This window comes from Tubulanus polymorphus, chromosome 11 (genome assembly GCF_964204645.1).
Source record: "Tubulanus polymorphus chromosome 11, tnTubPoly1.2, whole genome shotgun sequence".
Lineage (NCBI taxonomy): Eukaryota > Metazoa > Nemertea > Palaeonemertea > Tubulaniformes > Tubulanidae > Tubulanus > Tubulanus polymorphus.
In genome coordinates this window covers 12,183,456-12,205,208 of record NC_134035.1, presented here as the reverse complement: position 1 = coordinate 12,205,208, position 21,753 = coordinate 12,183,456, and the positions used below count along the sequence as shown (strand labels likewise).

Sequence of the window (21,753 nt, the reverse complement as noted above, 5' to 3'; positions counted from 1 at the left end):
TCTACTCTTAAGAAGATATTAAAGCATTTAAAACCGAAGCACCTTCTATACTGTGGTCTATCTAACTTTTTCACCCCACCTCTCGAGTCTTGAGTTTGTCGTCTGTATCAGTCATATCGGTATTATCGTTTTATAATTTCTTTAGATGAAATTTATTTGATACGGTTTCCTGTATGTGGTTGAGAGGCGTGTCTTATCTCTCTGCAGTAAGGTTATTTCTAACCTCTCTCCGGAGAGCTACGCTACGCTGAGCCGTTTGTACACAATTTGTGTAATGCTTAAGAGCATCCATGATGCATTTATGAGCATTCATTTCGACAACAAAATGGCAGCGTTTTGAATGGCAAAATATAGGGTGGCTCTCATTGGCTCTAGTGGATAGAGTGCTGCATTAGCACTACAATGCATGCATGGTCAAATCCCAATTATCATGATCATTTCTCGACAAACGGGGACACGTTTCATGGATGCTTTTAAACATTACACAAATTGCTGTTTGTTCTCAGTTCAGCTCCACTCTGACCTTGAGAGTAGCGGTCCTAGTTCTGACCTTGAGAGAAGTGATCATAGCTGTGACCTTGAGAGAAGCTCTGATGAATCTCTCGTCTCGCCCTCATCACATACAGAAAAACTCCCAAATTATCAATCCTCACTTCTCTACATGAATATCGCTTTAAGTAAGAGAAAAACCAACCATGGAAAGAAAAACTAACTATGTTATGAAACTCAATTGCTAGGATGAGAACTTTTAAAGGCTTGTAACAGAGTAAAGAATGTTAACATTAAAACCAAGGTAAACAAAGACAGTTACTTATCCACGGAAAACAGTATCTGTTCATTCAGTCTCTGTCTAATGCGACTTCTAAATTGATGGATGATTGATTAGTTTTTCTTGCCTGTTTTTATTTTGGAACCTGCATAAATGATTTCCGTCTAAACCGTCGTAGATCTGAGAATTAAGTGCACGCGTGTTGAATACGGAGATTACGTCTTAACGGGTTTTCTAACGACAGAACCTCGCCCTGAATCTGACCCGATTAAAACCCTGAGTGTAATTAGTTTTATCATACTGTGTATATATGTAGGGAGCTAGTGGAGATTGGACCACGGCCGTGTCTCATTCATTTCTACGAGTTTATGAAGCAGTGAGTAGAAGTAAAAACCAACCAAGAAAAAAATGAAGTAGAGTTACATATTTCAAGCCCGACAAAACAAAGGAGCGTTAACCCTTTCACATCTGTTATGTATAGATCAGTTGACTAATCATGTTCGTGCCCTGTCTTATATACTTTCACAGGTCACGTCATAATTGTCAGTGTATGAGGTATGTAATAATATCATTCACAGTATAGATTTGCCGTGAATATTCCTCTGAAACCGTGTCATCGAAGGCAATGGGGACTCTACGTTCGACTCTAGCAATCGAGGATTCCACCAGGTGTCGCTAGTGCGCATTCGGACAACGATGCTGGATTTTAGTTCCGATCGAGATCTATTCATAACTTCTCAAATTTTATGAATGATGAATGAAAATCATGCTATCTATGAACCATAAAGATCTATCTGAGTTTATCGGGAAACACGCTGGCCTTATTTCCGACATGAGAGGCTAAAATTCTAGATGAAAGCTCATGAATTTTGATGAGATTGTCCTTTTGATACACCACTAGCGGGATAGCTGGTGCAGCATAGGGTCCTCATAGATGTGCATAAAACTATGATATGCAGATGTCCTCTGTGCATTTGATTAATGTCAAAGGAAACATTTCAAGAGGTTTAGAAAATGTACTCATATGGCAGCATACCAAACTGCTGCAGTTCATTGGCACCGATGAACTAAATGTTAAGTTTCGGAGGAATTAGAAGAAAGAAGTTTGATCACAAATCACACACATACACAATGTACTAGACACTTTACACATGGTAGAGTTAGTAGTGCGATCACATCCTATTGAATATAGTGCATGTTTGCAGCTACTCCTAATCTAACCCTGGCTGATATCATTCATTACTCATGTATTTATATGTTGTGCCATTAGAACAATTAGCAAATTTATGCTTTAGATGGATTTCGCTAGCTGACCTCGGGGTTCCGGGCAGTTCCACCTTTTATACCCGGGTATTATCCCTGTATATCATAATTGCGTTATTTCTTATGTTTAAATGAATTGTTATTTGGCGCGGGTCGACATCGGAAATCATATTGTATACTTTCGTGAACAGGATTTATATAATGTAATACAAACATGAGTGAAAGGGTTAATCTCTTTTGAACGAGGCTTTGTTAGTTGTATTCTGGTTATTTGTTCATATTTATTCATAATACGGCTATTTCATTTTTAATTATTGTGTTTTTATATAATGATGATGTATGTACATGTAGCGCTATGATATCCCGTGTATATTATCCAGTCTCTCTCTCTCTATATTTTTACAGTTATGGCTTCAGTCAAATTTGAATTCTTGTCTCCTCACACACTTCAGGCTTCAGAATTCACACTTCCAACACTTAAACCTTCCTCCGTAATACATATAATACGTGTGAACGGTATCCTGGGAATAACGCATAGCATTTATATGTGTAAAGAAGTTAGAAATTTTACTGAAATTTGAAAAGCTGTTCTTCACACGTCCTGAGGATGGTTTCTACCGAGATGAAAAATTGAATTTCGAAGTTTTTGTGTTATAAAAGTTTTTAAGAACGGGTATAGGACTCGATGGCTGTTTACACATGATTATTATTGGTGGTTAAAACCCAGGACCCAGTTCCGCAGTTTTCCAGTCGAGAGCTAGATCATATTCAATTCCAATATTTGAATTACGGTATAAATGACTGTGGAACTGGGTTCAGCAGATATTCCTATTATCATATTGTGATTGTTTGTGCCCTCCTGGACACTGCTCTGATCTGAGAGTTTATTACGACGCACACAAAATCATAATGTTTTGCATGAACTGGTTTTTTAATGGGTAATACTAATACTTACAGCGCCTTATTGCTTTCATAGTATTAAACATTGATATTATTGGTATTTTCAGCGTATATGATTTGTATAAATTTTATATGAAAATTAAGCATAAATTTTAGAATAATCGCTTCAAATTCTTGCTTTTTTTGGTAAATTCGCTTCGATCGTTATCAAACGTAATCTCACTTTAACCAATCGTTTCATTTGATGGGCATGTAAAACATACGTATTATCTTTTTACTGATTATATGATAAACATTGTTGATCTTTTCTACTATTTTGTCCATCTTCATGGAATCCTTTTTTCAACACACTTGAGAATTTTACTGGCTTCTTAAATGCCGTTTTCTATCGCAGATAAAACAACGAAATTCAAAATTTGTCCCACTTTGTAGCTTTTGAATGGTAACTTAGCGAGTCCAACATTTGTATTACTCAAATTGAATAATTCTCTATAATGACCATTGTTGGAAAATCCCTAAAAAAGGAAAAAGGGTCCTAAAAGGTGTGGGAATAAAGTGCTTTATATAGTTATGATATGGATTTTCTATCATCTCAGTATTTCCTTATTTTCGGTATCTATTCACGAAAAATATGTGTGTGTTTTGTGTTTTGTAGGTGTTCGATCGCGGGGATCATCGCAGTTGTAAAGCGGGGACTTCTCCTCGTCGAGGGACCGGAGCTGATTCGAGTAGGAATATCGCGAACGGACGTAAACCGATACCGGAACAAACTAATAACAGTAACAAACACGATAGAGTATGAAAACTCTTACGCAATCACATCTTTATTCATAATTGCAGTCAATCGAAGCTGCCTGTGTCCTGCACTCCTTTAGACAATCATGTTTTGATTGGTGAAATCTCAAAGAACTGATTTCCCCGGTGTAGTGTCTTCATGGTTCTGACAAAATACTGAAAATTCCCTTTTGATGAATTTTTGAACGAACTGATTTTTTCTGAACCTGGTGATAGAATGCCTTCAGTCAAAATGCTGCAATTCATTTTCGAACGAAAATGCCTCAGGTCCATACAAGGGTAGGCCTTGTAAAGTCTTATCGATCAGTTTTCTTGAGGGTGGCAATAGTCTGTTGATTGTCAGATAGGGGTGCGGTCACAGATGGCTGATTGACAGCTGCATTAAATTCAGGTTTCTACGTCAACTATAACCATTTGTAAAACTTAAACCATTTGAAGTTCAGTTCAGCAAAAACAAATTTCAAACCAAAAATTCATGCCTCGGGCAGGTATTCATTATCAACTGTTTTATAATTGACAAAGAATTGACCAGTAAGTGTTCTTCACTCTGATTGGTCCATTTTCGGGGGTATTTCAGCGAAGCGACCAATAAGAACTAACGACACTTAGACTTTCTCAGGTCATAAGATACTCTGATGGAGGTTGAAGCGAGAGGTGCTAGCTCACCAACTACATATCCTCAGCTAAACCAAATGAAAAATGGATTTACTGATTTAGAAAAATTCATAATACATGTAATTTTATATCCATTTTCAGTTTTTGCTCATCACATGTATACAAAATATTGATACCATAAGATATTGTTTAATCTGTCATTGATTTAATTGATGGGTGATACAATGTAGAGACCAATTGATAACTCGAAAATAAACAAATCATTCTAAGATGATATACTGGCTGGATCCACACGGTGTTTGCCGTATAAACTCAATAAGCATTTTGAACTAGATAAATCAATAAAGCCTTTATCCTCATAATGCACCAAATTTGACTCAGCTTTTAAGATTTTCTGGTGGTAAGACATGCTACACTGATAGGTAAATGCTTGTTTGGAATATAAATGATGCCCTTTTCTAAATCTATTGCCTTTATCAATGGGAAAGAAAATACTGTTTGGTAACAACCTGGGTCCACTCCTGTGCACATTGCTAGTTTAAGGATGGTTTGATAAAGAGTTGTCAGTTGTAGGCCTACAAGTCCTGAAATGATTCAACGACTCAAAATGTATCGTATAAAAGTTTAGCAGAGAAAAATATAGTCTCGATTCCAATGTGAAATAAATTAATATATTCTACATTGTAAATATATACCAAAAAACCTGTACAAATATAGTATATATGATAATGTTTAAAAACAACCCGCTAAACACTCAATTTCATATTTGTGTAATTTGTAATGATAATTGATAGGTAGATAAAGGCTCGTTTCATCGAATTTTCATTCAATTCATTTGTGAATTCTGATACTTTAAAAAGAATTACTGTTAAGATATAATTGTAATTTATCGCTTCCAAAATAACCCGTCAGCCCAGTCTAAAGAAAAGATAATGATTCACCAATTTTTGGCTTCGGTTTAATCTTACATATATGAATTAGAAAATGCATGTTATTTTAAGAAAGGCTGGTATATAAATATTGGTTTCCACAGAAACCAAGTAAATGTACTATTCAATTGAAGAAAAAGCCCAAAGTTATGAAATAAATTTTAAAAGGATTTTAGACGTTTCGGTGTAATAAGCTACATGTATTTTGAAAAATAGATTTCAAGATGAATCTGTTTTGAAAAATGAATCCGCTTCTGAATGGGCGTATAGCATTTTAGCTGAAATGTATTCATTTTGCTTCGTATTTATGGGTTTTTATTCAAATTGCTGTCTGTTAAAGGGTAATAAGTAAAAGTAATATTTTGTATTTTTTTCTGTTTCCAACTATTCCCCTAATCTCTTCGACTCGTCGCAGTTATTTTGTGTATTTACATTTTGTCGATATTTTTACAAAACCGATTGCAAAAACCATCGATTCGTGACCATAGAATAATTTCTAACTTCAGTTGTTTTTTTCTCATGAATAAATTCATGTTTGTTATGTAAATAATTCCGCGCATTACTTGTGTCTTATCGAACTCAGAGTTCCGGTAGAATTGCGATTAACGCCGTCTACCGGAACTCGTTGAAGTCATGTGCGCGCTGTAGTCTATGTACATGTGTAATTTATGTGAACCCGGATTTGAAAACTGATAAATGAAATTTGCGTGATTAAGATCCGATGAATGCGAGCGCGAGAGGGCGAGTGAATGCGAATATAATAATATTATGTAATGTAAAAATATTTGAAAAAACGTTTAAATGAAATAAATTTATTTACGAAAATATTTGTATCCCTTAAAAAGAAAAACCTGGATAAACTCGATATAAGAATGTTTTGTATGATAAATGATGAAGTTGAGATCGAAAGATACTGTGTTAGGAATATTGTGTAGGATCCGACAAATATAAAACATTAGAACATTAATAAAACATGTCTTGTCTTGTTTATTCATCGGTATCGAGGGTTTTGTTCTGGTATCGATGTCAAATATAGTTCATGAATCTAGTTCGCTTTTATTTATTCTAATAATTCAGACTGTCCAGGAACCAGATTGACTGTTGTGAGTTAAAGGCCGAGGAGTATGGATGCTAGTTAACCGGGTGGCAAACACTTGAGATCGGCCCGTCCCACTTTTACAGTATCTTGTTTATAATGTTTAGAGTGAGCGAGGTTGGCTCACAACAGAAAAGCAGGTCACACAGTTAAATTTGACAAATTCATAAAAGTTTTCATATCAAGTTCTAAACTAATTTTAGATAATCTAGTCATAGTGGGAATGAAAATCTGATACTAGCGATCTTTTTTTGTAGAGATAGGGCCAAGATTAAAGATTTTAGAGACATTTCAAATTTTTTGAAAATCATTAATTTTTATCCGATTTCGATGAAATTTGGACACAACATTGATGGTAGATAGCTAAACAAGTGTACGAAATTTCAGACTGATCCATTGACCATAGAAAAAGTTTTGATGTTGCCAAATTTTGGTACTATGAATGAGGCTATGTTTTGTTTATGTATACTGATGACTATAGGTATCAAATTACTGTTCATGTGCTCTGTGAGCTACACTAATTCACTGGATAACTCCTCCCTCTATGTCATTCAAAGATTCAAATTTTGAAGGAAATACCAACTAAAAAGCTTAATTTCTCGTAGAGGAGGGCCTAAAACACATTTTTGACTGCAGAAATGAATATATTACACATTAATACATATGTCTGACAAAAAGGAGGGTCAAAATCGGATAACTGACAGAGAAAATAGGAGATTTCTAGTTTCAACCGTTGGAGCTCTCTACTGCACTATTGCTTCATGGGTACTGCCATCTTTGACATTGATTGGGCTTTTATACTGCTCCTCGGCCTTTAAGATTAGTTCACACAGTTATTGTTTTAACTCTTATCAAATCTTAATTCACATCACAGTGAAACTCTTCGGTGTTTTGCAATTGGTCTATTGTGATTTACATCTTCAATTAATGAATGGTCTCACTGAAGGTGCGTTAAGTCAACCATCCTCGCTTGCCAGGGTCAGAAGAGTATTGACCTGAAGACTCAGCCATTACTCGCATACCACAGTTGGAATATTGATCTCCGTGAAATATCAACAGTCAAGTGCTGCCACTCTACACATCGTTAGCGGTGAACATGTGAACTAAAACATTACTCGTATGCCACAGTAAGAATGTTGCCAAGTCGAGTTAGTTCACATATTCAACGCTGTCGATATATTTAGGGGCAGCACTCGACGGTAAAGATCATACACCAGAAACTCATTTCTCGAAAATTTTAATCTATTTTTTGATGTGATCAAAATACCCAGACAAAATTCGTATGATAACGATACTATTTACACTAATTGAATGTTTTATTTCCATAGAACAAATGTTTCACATACATTTACTGACTCTCTTATGATGAAGTCTCGAATGTGGTTAGTAAATTCATATTCTGATTACGACTATTGAGTTCCGTAACAGATTTGGTCCGCAAAAGTTTGATCGGTATTTCATAAATTGATTTATGAAAGACTTCATACCTTCTTTACCTTCGAGTAAAAATATTTTCATTATACAAGTTTATATTAAAAAACGATAGACGACGAACAACATAATAGTGAAGTAATTACGAGTTTCGAAGCGGTGTGATTCGGATGAAACTTGACAAATCCTCGGCTGCTGGTCGAGTATCACCTCGTCGCCCGGGTGCGTATCGGTAAGTACGAAGTTTTTGTAGAATTTGATTTCGACGCCGTCGTCGAAACACGGAATTTCGAGCGAATCGATTTTCGCCGATTTATCCCGACCGAACACGAGGTAATCGTCGTAAACGCATAACAACATCGATATCGGTTCGACCGGCGCTATCGAAAATCTATCTTTCACCGTCGTTTCGGCGAGTATCAAGTCTACGTAATTTCCGTATTTTAGACGCAACTGGCGCGCTCGCCACTCGTAGAGGATCGTTAAATTTGCATACAATGCGTTGCCATAGTTTCCTTCTAATTCGTCGTAGTTCGGAATACTATAGAAAACTGGTTGTAAGCTGATTTTACTGTCTGTTTCACTGGTCGCGCGTGTTCGCCCGGACGTTGTCTTTGAACTGCAGACGTTAGTGCTGTTCAGCCAGGGAGTTTCTCCCAGTAATAAATCGCTGATGAAACAATGAATGTTGAATAAATGCCGATTACGCTGGCCTTTTCCGTTGCCGTTTATGCTGACGAAAATGGCGAAGTTTTTTGTCGGGAATAATAAAAGGCGCGAATAGAAATCGAGAAGCCATCCGTAATGATATGCCGACCTATAACCTATAGAAATAAACAACAACAAAAATCAAAAGCGAATTCAAAGCATTCATTTGCTACATTTTTGGCACATTCTTTGGAACTTTGAAGTTTTGGATATGTTTGAATAGATTAAAGTTATTTCTAGATGTTATCAAACACTACGAAAAAAACGTATCGATCACATCTGGCAGGTTATCGTTCAGGAACTTAGTGTCACTCACCAGATTGATGAAATGTGTTTCTAAATACAAGCATCGAAAGAAATGCCATCACCTTGCATATTTGTACGTAACTTAAGTCCAAACAAAAATGGTCTTGAATCTTAAAACTGGTCTTAAGTAGTAAGATTGGCCATAGAAATATGTTAGTCTTAAAGCATTGATGCCTAAACTAGCATTTACGTTTCGATGGTCTAAGGAGACTGGTTTAGTAATGACTGAGCAAGTGATCCCTGTAGGTTATCATTGTGACGTACCGTCCTGTGCTCCTGAGAACCAGCCCAAACCGTAGTTATAAACTGCAGATACGGGCATCGAATCCGAACGAAATATGTTCCAATCTTCCTCGATAACATTGTGAGATTTATACAAGTCTTTATACAGTTGATTGTTTTGTGCCCATTCACCGCCGCCGCGCATATTTTCCAAATGGAACATCAACCATTTGGCCATATCTTCGGCAGTCGAACATAGAGACGCAGCAGGTCCAGATTCTGCTTGGTTCCTTAGAATCGAAGAAACGCAATAGTTAGGGTTGAATTATTAAAAACCGGTAAGAAAATTAAGAGACTTGTTACATTTGAAGCATTGATCCAAAATAACGTAGATATACATTTGTAATAAGGTGAACCGAAATTGTGGTCATTCATTACAGAATTCTATTCAGATGCGGAAACCTTCGTCGTGGCACCTCTGGTTTTGAAATCATTAACTTAGGTGACTACGGCCCCCAATAACAGATCATGCTCTGCGATGTCAAACAGCCCTTCCACAGACCAGTCATGCGCAATCTTTAGATCGACGAGATATGTCGGTTTTTGATCGTTCTGGTACAAACCAGATCGTGGCAGGTTCGACAAAAGCTCACGTTATTGTTACGCTATGGCGACTCTGCGGACTGTTCTGCACGCGAAAACTTTTCAATGAAAAGGCCAGTGGAAGCATGTCCATTTATTTCCTAGGATATATGAAGCCATATACACGTACTTCATTACTATATCGTATATTAATTACTAAAATATTTTCTATCTGAAAAAAATGCGCAGAGAATTACAAAAAGAGCATTTCATTATTTACAGGACACTGAAGCTGAATTTGAGTCAAGATAGGGCGATTTTCAATCTTTTCGAACGCACGAAATTTGAAAATCCCGGATGCGGTCACAGATGGCTGATTGACAGCTGCATTAAATTCAGGTTTCTATGTCAACTATAACCATTTCTAAAACTTAAACCATTTGAAGTGAAGTTCAGAAAAAACAAATTTCCAACGAAAAATTCATGCCTCGGGCAGGTATTCATTATCAACTGTTTTATAATTGACAAAGAATTGACCAGTAAGTGTTCTTCACTCTGATTGGTCCATTTTCGGGGGTATTTCAGCGAAGCGACCAATAAGAACTAACGACACTTAGACTTTCTCAGGTCATAAGATACTCTGATGGAGGTTGAAGCGAGAGGTGCTAGCTCACCGACTACATATCCTCAGCTAAACCAAATGAAAAATGGATTTACTGATTTAGACAAATTCATAATACATGTAATTTTATATCCATTTTCAGTTTTTGCTCATCACATGTATACAAAATATTGATACCATAAGATATTGTTTAATCTGTCATTGATTTAATTGATGGGTGATACAATGTAGAGACCAATTGATAACTCGAAAATAAACAAATCATTCTAAGATGATATACTGGCTGGATCCAGACGGTGTTTGCCGTATAAACTCAATAAGCATTTTGAACTAGATAAATCATTAAAGCCTTTATCCTCATAATGCACCAAATTTGACTCGGCTTTTAAGATTTTCTGGGGGTAAGACATCCTACACTGATAGGTAAATGCTTGTTTGGAATATAAATGATGCCCTTTTCTAGATCTATTGCCTTTAGCAATGGGAAAGAAAATACTGTTTGGTAACAACCTGGGTCCACTCCTGTGCACATTGCTAGTTTAAGGATGGTTTGATAAAGAGTTGTCAGTTGTAGGCCTACAAGTCCTGAAATGATTCAACGACTCAAAATGTATCGTATAAAAGTTTAGCAGAGAAAAATAAAGTCTCGATTCCAATGTGAAATAAATTAATATATTCTACATTGTAAATATATACCAAAAAACCTGTACAAATATAGTATATATGATAATGTTTAAAAACACCCCGCTAAAACACTCAATTTCATATTTGTGTAATTTGTAATGATAATTGATAGGTAGATAAAGGCTCGTTTCATCGAATTTTCATTCAATTAATTTGTGAATTCTGATACTTTAAAAAGAATTACTGTTAAGATGTAATTGTAATTTATCGCTTCCAAAATAACCCGTCAGCCCAGTCTAAAGAAAAGATAATGATTCACAAATGTTTGGCTTCGGTTTAATCTTACAAATATGAATTAGAAAATGCATGATATTTTAAGAAAGGCTGAAAAATATTGGTTTCCACAGAAACCAAGTAAATGTACTATTCAATTGAAGAAAAAGCCCAAAGTTATGAAGTAAATTTTAAAAGGATTTTAGACGTTTCGGTGTAATAAGCTACATGTATTTTGAAAAATAGATTTCAAGATGAATCTGTTTTGAAAAATGAATCCGCTTCTGAAAGGGCGTATAGCATTTTAGCTGAAATGTATTCATTTTGCTTCGTATTTATGGGTTTTTATTCAAATTGCTGTCTGTTAAAGGGTAATAAGTAAAAGTAATATTTTGTATTTTTTTCTGTTTCCAACTATTCCCCTAATCTCTTCGACTCGTCGCAGTTATTTTGTGTATTTACATTTTGTCGATATTTTTACAAAACCGATTGCAAAAACCATTGATTCGTGACCATAAAATAATTTCTAACTTCAGTTGTTTTTTTCTCATGAATAAATTCATGTTTGTTATGTAAATAATTCCGCGCATTACTTGTGTCTTATCGAACTCAGAGTTCCGGTAGAATTGCGATTAACGCCGTCTACCGGAACTCGTTGAAGTCATGTGCGCGCTGTAGTCTATGTACATGTGTAATTTATGTGAACCCGGATTTGAAAACTGATAAATGAAATTTGCGTGATTAAGATCCGATGAATGCGAGCGCGAGAGGGCGAGTGAATGCGAATATAATAATATTATGTAATGTAAAAATATTTGAAAAAACGTTTAAATGAAATAAATTTATTTACGAAAATATTTGTATCCCTTAAAAAGAAAAACCTGGATAAACTCGATATAAGAATGTTTTGTATGATAAATGATGAAGTTGAGATCGAAAGATACTGTGTTAGGAATATTGTGTAGGATCCGACAAATATAAAACATTAGAACATTAATAAAACATGTCTTGTCTTATTGTCTTGTTTATTCATCGGTATCGAGGGTTTTCTTCTGGTATCGATGTCGAATATAGTTCATGAATCTAGTTCGCTTTTATTTATTCTAATAATTCAGACTGTCCAGGAACCAGATTGACTGTTGTGAGTTAACCGAGTTAAGATTAGTTCACTGTTATTGTTTTAACTCTTATCAAATCTTAATTCACATCACAGTGAAACTATTCGGTGTTTTGCAATTGGTCTATTGTGATTTACATCTTCAATTAATGAATGGTCTCACTGAAGGTGCGTTAAGTCAACCTTCCTCGCTTGCCAGGGTCAGAAGAGTATTGACCTGAAGACTCAGCCATTACTCGCATGCCACAGTAGGAATATTGATCTCCGTGAAATATCAACAGTCAAGTGCTGCCATTGTACACATCGTTAGCGGTGAACATGTGAACTAAAACATTACTCGTATGCCACAGTAAGAATGTTGCCAAGTCGAGTTAGTTCACATATTCAACGCTGTCGATATATTGAGGGGCAGCACTCGACGGTAAAGATCATACACCAGAAACTCATTTCTCGAAAATTTTAATCTATTTTTTTATGTGATCAAAATACCCAGACAAAATTCGTATGATAACGATACTATTTACACTAATTGAATGTTTTATTTCCATAGAACAAATGTTTCACATACATTTACTGACTCTCTTATGATGAAGTCTCGAATGTGGTTAGTAAATTCATATTCTGATTACGACTATTGAGTTCCGTAACAGATTTGGTCCGCAAAAGTTTGATCGGTATTTCATAAATTGATTTATGAAAGACTTCATACCTTCTTTACCTTCGAGTAAAAATATTTTCATTATACAAGTTTATATTAAAAAACGATAGACGACGAACAACATAATAGTGAAGTAATTACGAGTTTCGAAGCGGTGTGATTCGGATGAAACTTGACAAATTCTCGGCTGCTGGTCGAGTATCACCTCGTCGCCCGGGTGCGTATCGGTAAGTACGAAGTTTTTGTAGAATTTGATTTCGACGCCGTCGTCGAAACACGGAATTTCGAGCGAATCGATTTTCGCCGATTTATCCCGACCGAACACGAGGTAATCGTCGTAAACGCATAACAACATCGATATCGGTTCGACCGGCGCTATCGAAAATCTATCTTTCACCGTCGTTTCGGCGAGTATCAAGTCTACGTAATTTCCGTATTTTAGACGCAACTGGCGCGCTCGCCACTCGTAGAGGATCGTTAAATTTGCATACAATGCGTTGCCATAGTTTCCTTCTAATTCGTCGTAGTTCGGAATACTATAGAAAACTGGTTGTAAGCTGATTTTACTATCTGTCTCACTGGTCGCGCGTGTTCGCCCGGACGTTGTCTTTGGACTGCAGACGTTAGTGCTGTTCAGCCAGGGAGTTTCTCCCAGTAATAAATCGCTGATGAAACAATGAATGTTGAATAAATGCCGATTACGCTGGCCTTTTCCGTTGCCGTTTATGCTGACGAAAATGGCGAAGTTTTTTGTCGGAAATAATAAAAGGCGCGAATAGAAATCGAGAAGCCATCCGTAATGATATGCCGACCTATAACCTATAGAAATAAACAACAACAAAAATCAAAAGCGAATTCAAAACATTCATTTGCTACATTTTGGGCATATTCTTTGGAACTTTGAAGTTTTGGATATGTTTGAATAGATTAAAGTTATTTCTAGATGTTATCAAACACTGCGAAAAAAACGTATCGATCACATCTGGTAGGTTATCGTTAAGGAACTTAGTGTCACTCACCAGATTGATGAGATGTGTTTCAAAATTCTACCATCGAAAGAAATGCCTAGATATATATCACCTTGCATAGTTGTAACTTAAGTCCAATCAAAAATGGTCTTAAATCTTAAGATTGGTCTTAAGTAGTTAGATTGGCCACAGAACTGTTGGTCTTAAAATCATTGACGCATAAACTAGACTTTTTCATATCGATGGTCTAAGGAGACTGGTTTAGTAATGACTGTGCAAGTTATCCCTGTAGGTTATCATTGTGACGTACCGTCCTGTGCTCCTGAGAACCAGCCCAAACCGTAGTTATAAACTGCGGATACGGGCATCGAGTCCGATCGAAATATGTTCCAATCTTCCTCGATAACATTATGAGATTTATACAAGTCTTTATACAGTTGATTGTTTTGTGCCCATTCACCGCCGCCGCGCATATTTTCCAAATGGAACATCAACCATTTGGCCATATCTTCGGCAGTCGAACATAGAGACGCAGCAGGTCCAGATTCTGCTTGGTTCCTTAGAATCGAAGAAACGCAATAGTTAGGGTTGAATTATTAAAAACCGGTAAGAAAATTAAAAGACTTGTTACATTTGAAGCATTGATCCAAAATAACGTAGATATACATTTGTAATAAGGTGAACCGAAATTGTGGTCATTCATTACAGAATTCTATTCAGATGCGAAAACTTTCGTCGTGGCACCTCTGGTTTTGAAATCATTAACTTAGGTGACTACGGCCCCCAATAATAGATCATGCTCTGCGATGTCAAACAGCCCTTCCACAGACCAGTCATGTGCAATCTTTAGATCGACGAGATATGTCGGTTTTTGATCGTTCTGGTACAAACCAGATCGTGGCATGTTCGACAAAAGCTCACGTTATTGTTACGCTATGGCGGCTCTGCGGACTGTTCTGCACGCGAAAACTTTTCAATGAAAAGGCCAGTGGAAGCATGTCCATTTTTTTCCTAGGATATATGAAGCCATATACACGTACTTCATTACTATATCGTATATTTACTACTAAAATATTTTCTATCTGAAAAAATGCGCAGAGAATTACAAAAAGAGCATTTCATTATTTTCAGGACACTGAAGCTGAATTTTAGTCAAGATAGGGCGATTTTCAATCTTTTCGAGCGCACGAAATTTGAAAATCCCGAAAACGTCGCGGATTCTTTTTTTCTTTTTTCTGGAAATAAATCCGATAATTGCAATTTCGGGTTTTAACGATGTTTGTCTCGATGAAAAGGGCAACTTCAGTGTGAAGGCCGGAGTTCAGACCCCGCAGAGACCACCCCCCTAAATCCACACCTTGATAGTAGTAATACGAACCTATGTGACCTCCAGGGCCGTGTTTGTCGACTTCCATCGCTACGATCGAATTTATACGAACGTGAAAAGTTCTTATTCGGCGCCGATTCAGCGACATTCGCCGTGTCGGTCATGTTCAAACGTCTAATCACGTGTTTGAATAACAACCGCTCATAGGTGTCGCCACCTAAAACGGAAGCAATATGGCCGGCGAGAATGAACATGACGTTGTTGTAACTAAAGTTTGATCGGAATGGTTTATTCGGTTTCATGTAGCGCAGTTGTCTACAAATAAAAATGCATGACAATAAGATAATCGACTGATTTAAGATATTGTGGAACGTTCACTTTAGAAAATGGTTCTTCTATTCGATTCAGCAAAGTCTTTGATAATTGGAAAAAATCATTAGTTTGGATTCGGATATTCATCTTTGTGTAAGAAACTTGTCGTTAGCATTTATGTAAGGACATTCGGGGGAATAATTATAATCAAAATGCCTTCTCAATTCAGATTTGTTTTACGATTGATTTGTTTCTATTTTCACTATGGTATTTTTCGATAAATCTAAATAGGTCGAGATATCATGCAGGAACTTGGTTTCATTGGAGAGCGGTGATTTTGTGGAGAATGTCGGGGATGGTTTTTGGGATAATGAACACGTAACTCGACATATAGTCTCTCATAATTAGGTTTATATCATCAGTAATTAGTACAGTGAGGTATTGTATAATTACTTACAGCATAGTCATTGCCTTATTTCAAATAAATGGATAATTAATAGTTTCTATTGTATAGACATAGCGAGCTGCACATGTGATCAGAACTATATAGGAAATCAGTTCTACAATAAGAAGTAGTTCAGGTGAATCAAGAACTACCTTGTCTACATACTGTAGCCATCGACAGGATCCAGGATTAATGATCCAAAATCAACTCGGTTTAGCCAAGAATCTAACCATATCCTCATCTAGTTATTCCATGTTCTCTGGTATATAATCTAAAATACCCGTTGCTAGGAATCTCCGAGAGCAGCTCTTTTAGTCCATAGAGCAAACAAGCGTTACTAGACGATAAATTGAGCTGAAGTGACTTATTAGTTTCAAAGTTTGATCTGTATGAGACCAGTCCGCCGATGACAAACGGTCCGGTGTGGTGACTAAATCGCTCCATTCTCCGATATAGAAGTCACATGCCCAGAGGTTGATATGCAAATTATAAAATATATTCATTGTTTTCCCACTAGTATTCCTTTTATAAGATAACGATAAGATACTGTTTCAAATTCGTTTTCAAGATAAACAAAAGAAAGGGCACCAGGAGCTTTAGGGATCTCTTAATGGCCTACCGGGGTTTCTTTATGCAGACAGATCAACCTGAAGATATCATTCTCGCGCATCTGAAGGGTAAAAAAGGTTTGCTTCTCCCCTGGGCTTCAAGAGTGTAAGTGGGTTTTTCGGTTTCCCAAAGTCAATTGGATATCTGGTTAAACTCAGATGAAATGTTATGTTCTCGCTGAGGGAAATGAAAGGGTTCAATGCTTCAAGTGGTTCAACATTGCAAAAGTTCTTCCAGGGAAGTGCTTTTGAATATAACTTCGTATATCGCTGTTATATATGGTATGACTAAAATTTCAATTCTAAGATATTTCAAATATCAAAACATAATTTCTTAATTACTTAATTACATAAGTATTCTAATTGAAAAAATAGTTTTGTGTCGGGCTCTTAGGTTTGTTGCGATGTGTGCCTTTGCTGTGGTGATCGGGCCTGTCAGATACTTACTGTACTCACTGTTCGGCCTGTCAGATACTTACTGTACTAACTGTTCGGCCTGTCAGATACTAACTGTACTCACTGTTCGGCCTGTCGGATACTTACTGTACTAACTGTTCGGTTGTAAATTTCTCCGCCATCCACAGCATGTTACTGGTCGGAAATCCAGTTCGATGTGATAGAATATCAATCAGATTTATATTATCGCTTATATATCGATTACCGATGTAGAAACTTTCACCGAGAATTTCTCTGATCGGTGTCGACCACGTGTACCTGCCAATTATAATTAAAAAAACAGTTCTCAGTTGCTGAACAAATACGTATAAAACGCAACTGGTATTAATCTCAGTATTCAGAGTTAATAAGAATAAACCCACAGTTGATGATTGAACTATTTATTTCTGACAGAGTTTCGAGTTTCGGAGTTTCGAGTAAACTCGGCATTATCAGAGAAACCAAAAACACAAAATTTTGGTTTCTCTCCTGCCAATCTTCATTTTCAGACTTTTTTCTTTTTCTACAATAATATTCGTAGAGAACCCATCTCAGGAATAATGTCGCTCCATTAATATGTCAGGTTCCCTCCCGGACGTGCTGATGCAGACATTAGAGAATAGACGCGGAACAGGAGCAACAGCAGCAGCGATCTGGTATTTGTTGTCTTGTGATAATCACCTCAATCAATCAAACTCAACTCATTAACAAGTTACTAGACTTTAATGGCCGACAATAAAAATAACGTCCAAATAACGACGTGTTATTCTAAGCCGCGGGCTAAATGATGATTACTGTGTTGCGCTCAACAAATGCGTCCATAGCGGATTACGCTGCGTCGAGGTGGATAATGTGGAAAATGACAAATTTTTCCACTAGCGAAAAGACATTACGCGCAGAACAAAGATACTTATATACACGTATGTATGCATTATGCATTTATACATGTTATGCAACCTTGAATCCCTTTTCTAATGAATGCTATATTATTAACAATAGATATCACTATTAGATCACTAGGATATAAATTATCTTTAAGAAGCTCTCATACATCCGTTTTTTTTTCGGTTTATCTGGGGAACTTAGCAAACTATTATTGCTGGCGTGGTGACCCTCATAAAAAGAGCAAAAAGTATCAAAGTTAATTGTTCCGTAAATGACTAGTAATCAAATAAAACCGATTAACATAGTCATCTAATGAAGGCCCATGCATCATGATGGTATAGACGCTGTGGTACATGTATATGTATTTAGACTCCCTTGATTCTCTCTCATTTGCGCGCCGAATCTGAAGTCAGATATCGTTAGAAATTATGATCAATCCATCCATATATATATATCTACACATATTCATATAACGGGATTCGAACCCGATTTCCGCCAGTTCTATATCATATTTAAACAGCGTGGAAAAGGTCACATATTACCAAGTTCAAATGCAACTTTTATTCAGTAGATTGTTTATAAGCATTCGAAATTAACATGAAATGACGTATCATACGAGATGGAAAAGGTCAGATATAACCGGAATGGTTATAGTATGATATTTGATCTTCCATTGTTTTCTAAGTTGCTACGTTTTTTAGTATTGTTTAATTCGGTATTCGTCACTAATGCAATTTGAATTAGTTTCATTCGTGTTATCATAATATCATTGCGTTAACGATTTCATAACGATGTTACAAATATTATCAAATATAGACCATCGCATTTTTTCGCCGTGGCTACATATTGTGCAATGTCTCCTCTCGAGTTATGGATTTCTCTTTCGAATATTGTCAAGCAGGCTATAGCTGTATCTAATATGCAAATATATAACCTTATAATCAATAATCAAATTCGTACGTTTAGTATTTACATAGCGCAAAATTAGCAACCCTTTAGAAAACGACAAGGGTGAGACCAATAAAAAAAGACTTTGTTCATTTCTTTGAATTCCATCAATATTGAAGTAAATACAAGGCGAAACCATCGTCGCCATGATACAAAGGGTGGGTCAGAATTAACAACGTTCTGTACGCGTCAGAATCCCGTCCACAGTTCTGAATTCAGATTTGACCGAATCAACTTAGAAAAAACGATTTCAACTCGGAGTGAGCTTTAAGTCATTGAACTTTAAGTCATGTTTGTGGAACTGAATCCCGAGTTTGATAATTCTATATTTACCTCGTTTTGTGAAGAAGTTCTGCTAGTAACGTACTCGTAAACGCTTTCGTCAACGAAGCGATCAGAAATTTCGTATTTTTCGTCGCCGCTTCTCGGTTTTCTACGTCGGCGAAACCGTAACCTTTAGTCAACAGGACCCGACCGTCTCTAACGACGGCCAAACTCAATCCGGGAATATCACCGCACTTCATCACCGAATCCACGAATTCATCAACTTGTTTTTCGTGTTCCCAACATCGCGACGGCGTCAGTAAGAAACCGATGATAACCATAGCGCATAGCTGTACTATTCCAGACGACATTAACCGGTTAAAAGCCGGCATCTTATTATTACTAGCGAGTTTGCGGTGGTTTTTGAAGTTTTTTAGACGGCGGTGAATCAAGCCTACACTCGAGTCATTGTTTAAATATATTTTCGTTCTAATCAAAATAAAAGCATCCTTTGACGTATCGGAACAATGCGAAATGTCATTTTTTCGATAATTCACGACGTCATGGTTTCTGAATAACAAAGCGTTCAGCGGCGTTCCGTCCAATGAACAAAATCGTATGCTAATTTACGCTTGCTCGCAGCTCGCAGTCACACGCAACTTGTTCACACGATATTGCCAATTGACGTGTTGTTTCCGAGATCTCTTTTCTATACCGGAAAAGAAACGGTCGAAACGCGATCTGGGGAAGTTCACGAATACGAGATCGAATGCGAGAAACTTTTCTATACGGTTAGGGTAACTGAAAAAGGGTGCGGCCTACAATCGATACGTAGTGAAACTGAATCAATTCATTGTCAGTAAATCTCTTTGTTTGTTATCGTTGTTTTACTATCTGGATGTTTGATTCGTAAACCCCATTGAAATTCGATAAAACGTTCATTAGATTCAAGCAGTTTTATCTCGATTATCAAAAATGATGGCAATTGCTTTGGTAAGACCCCCGCATATGCTGTGTATATAGTTGTTTACCATTCTTCATCTGATGGCAGGAAATTAAGTCGACCGAATTAGAAAATGTCAAAGAAAACCTGTAGTGACGAGGTTTCGCAAAGTTAAACATCGAGTTTTATGGAGAGGCGTTTTAAATGTCATAGAAGCTGCGAAAAGATGCCTCGAACCATGGATCCTGAACTGTTTTAGAATCCATGCGACAACCTTGCTACAACGAAGCTCTATGCAAAAGACCATTTACCCTTTAGAACGTGGTTAGTTGAGTTGGTTTTTGAATGTTCTCCGAACGAGCGCGCGTGTGTAACCTGTCTCAAAAACGATGCGTTATCAATCGACAGTTTGTTTAACAAGAGAACGGGCACCAAGAGAAAAAGAGAACGGATTTTCTCACGATAGTTCAACTTGCACACTGATGGCAGCGGCGGCGGCGGCGGTGTAGTGTGAATTTAAACATCGGTAATTCAATAATCACTTAACTCGTGTAGATGTTCTTATCGCGTGTTTTATCCGGTGAATTAACGCCTTTAGATTAGTCTCCTGACGCCCGTGTTGTTCTGTATCATGTGCGTATTCCACCTCTTCAATAATTCCGAGAGATCCACACTCAGATACATGCACTGAAAATATAGTGAATTATACATCAGACCTGCATATCATTATCAGTTAATACCAAATAAGTGCTTGTATATTAATACAGTATAGGGAGCTATAGTTGAATAGATATAATTAGCCGTGTTCTGATTAGTGATAATATCATAAATTTCTCTTCCGTAAATATCAGTTTCATGTTATGTATACTAAATCTGCTGCACGTTATGTCTGAATCGTCGTAATATCACGATATATCAACAGTAGCTGAAGTTGAATTTTATTTCAGAGGACAACAGTATCAGTACCAAAACGCACTTAAGGTCGGCCTTCTGATGATCCGCGACCTGAGAACCCACTTACAACCGATTGCACCGCTTAGTTGGTTGCGAGACGACCTCGTATTTTCTGTCACACCGTGGCTAGTCATCCTCACTTGCCAGGTTTATCTCGCAGTCTGCCACCAAGCGTTTTGTGGGTGGACTGGCTACTGTAGTGTCGATTGTTTATTTAGGCCACAATAGGCACCGAAAATGAATTCAAGATAACGGCAGCATTTTACACATATTCATTATTATAAGTAAATATAAGTAAAACTAAAGAGGCCGTTTACCTCGAAGTAAAACTAAAAGAGGATTTTGACGTTTTCTATGGAACTATCAGATCCTCTTACCTGCGATTACTGTTACCTTCCACCTGCATAAACTGAAATTAAATTCCTCGATCTTCTGAATCACTATATACGCTCCTCTACAGTACGAGCGCGATGTCGAATTGAAAACAACACTTGTAATTCTCAATAACTAATAACCAACCGGCGTCTAGATGACACTACAATCAATATGACCAGGACCCGTTCCACAGTTTTGATTCAACTCGACTAAGGTTGAAACATTTGAAATGAACTGATTCTAACTCATAGTTAACACTTACTCAAAACTGGGGAACTGGATCCTCCGGTTTCTGATGTATCGTCGAATTTACCAGTCTATTGTTTATAAACACAGTTCGATCGCTGTAATTCTCAATATACGATCACGATTGCAACAG

The 21,753-nt window shown here is 36.8% G+C and overlaps 3 protein-coding genes across 3 annotated transcripts in view; 1 reads left to right on the top strand and 2 right to left on the bottom strand.

Annotated features, from left to right (window-relative positions):
* The window catches only part of LOC141912491 (serine/threonine-protein kinase BRSK2-like), a 35,776-nt gene extending 29,570 nt beyond the window's left edge, over positions 1–6,206 (top strand). Inside the window, exon 19 of the mRNA XM_074803724.1 lies at positions 3,588–6,206. Within this exon, the coding sequence (XP_074659825.1) occupies positions 3,588–3,734 (147 nt within the window). The 3' untranslated portion in view covers positions 3,735–6,206. The remainder of the gene's footprint in view (positions 1–3,587) is intronic.
* Positions 6,207–7,701: 1,495 nt separating this feature from the next.
* LOC141913361 (uncharacterized) lies at positions 7,702–9,272 on the bottom strand. Its single transcript, XM_074804865.1, has 2 exons — positions 9,077–9,272; positions 7,702–8,622 (listed from the first exon to the last, which is right to left on the bottom strand). The coding sequence occupies exons 1-2, from the start codon at positions 9,270–9,272 to the stop codon at positions 7,895–7,897; spliced, it is 924 nt and encodes a 307-aa protein (XP_074660966.1). The 3' UTR covers positions 7,702–7,894.
* A 3,651-nt stretch (positions 9,273–12,923) lies between these two features.
* LOC141913042 (uncharacterized) lies at positions 12,924–19,714 on the bottom strand. The gene is made up of 5 exons (XM_074804480.1): positions 19,172–19,714; positions 17,114–17,284; positions 15,257–15,520; positions 14,189–14,436; positions 12,924–13,729 (listed from the first exon to the last, which is right to left on the bottom strand). The coding sequence occupies exons 1-5, from the start codon at positions 19,492–19,494 to the stop codon at positions 13,002–13,004; spliced, it is 1,734 nt and encodes a 577-aa protein (XP_074660581.1). The 5' UTR covers positions 19,495–19,714; the 3' UTR covers positions 12,924–13,001.
* Positions 19,715–21,753: the final 2,039 nt, after the last annotated feature.

What these genes read in the sequence shown, in the direction of transcription:
- LOC141913361 (XM_074804865.1), bottom strand. Translation starts at nt 9,272, where the DNA reads ATGGCCAAATGGTTGATGTTCCATTTGGAAAATATGCGCGGCGGCGGT. An exon ending in GTTCTCAGGAGCACAGGACG is followed by an intron (nt 8,623 to 9,076) that starts GTACGTCACAAT and finishes TTATTTCTATAG; the next exon opens with GTTATAGGTCGGCATATCAT.
- LOC141913042 (XM_074804480.1), bottom strand. Translation starts at nt 19,494, where the DNA reads ATGCCGGCTTTTAACCGGTTAATGTCGTCTGGAATAGTACAGCTATGC. An exon ending in GAACTTCTTCACAAAACGAG is followed by an intron (nt 17,285 to 19,171) that starts GTAAATATAGAA and finishes TATAATTGGCAG; the next exon opens with GTACACGTGGTCGACACCGA. An exon ending in ACAACCGAACAGTTAGTACA is followed by an intron (nt 15,521 to 17,113) that starts GTAAGTATCCGA and finishes TTTTATTTGTAG; the next exon opens with ACAACTGCGCTACATGAAAC.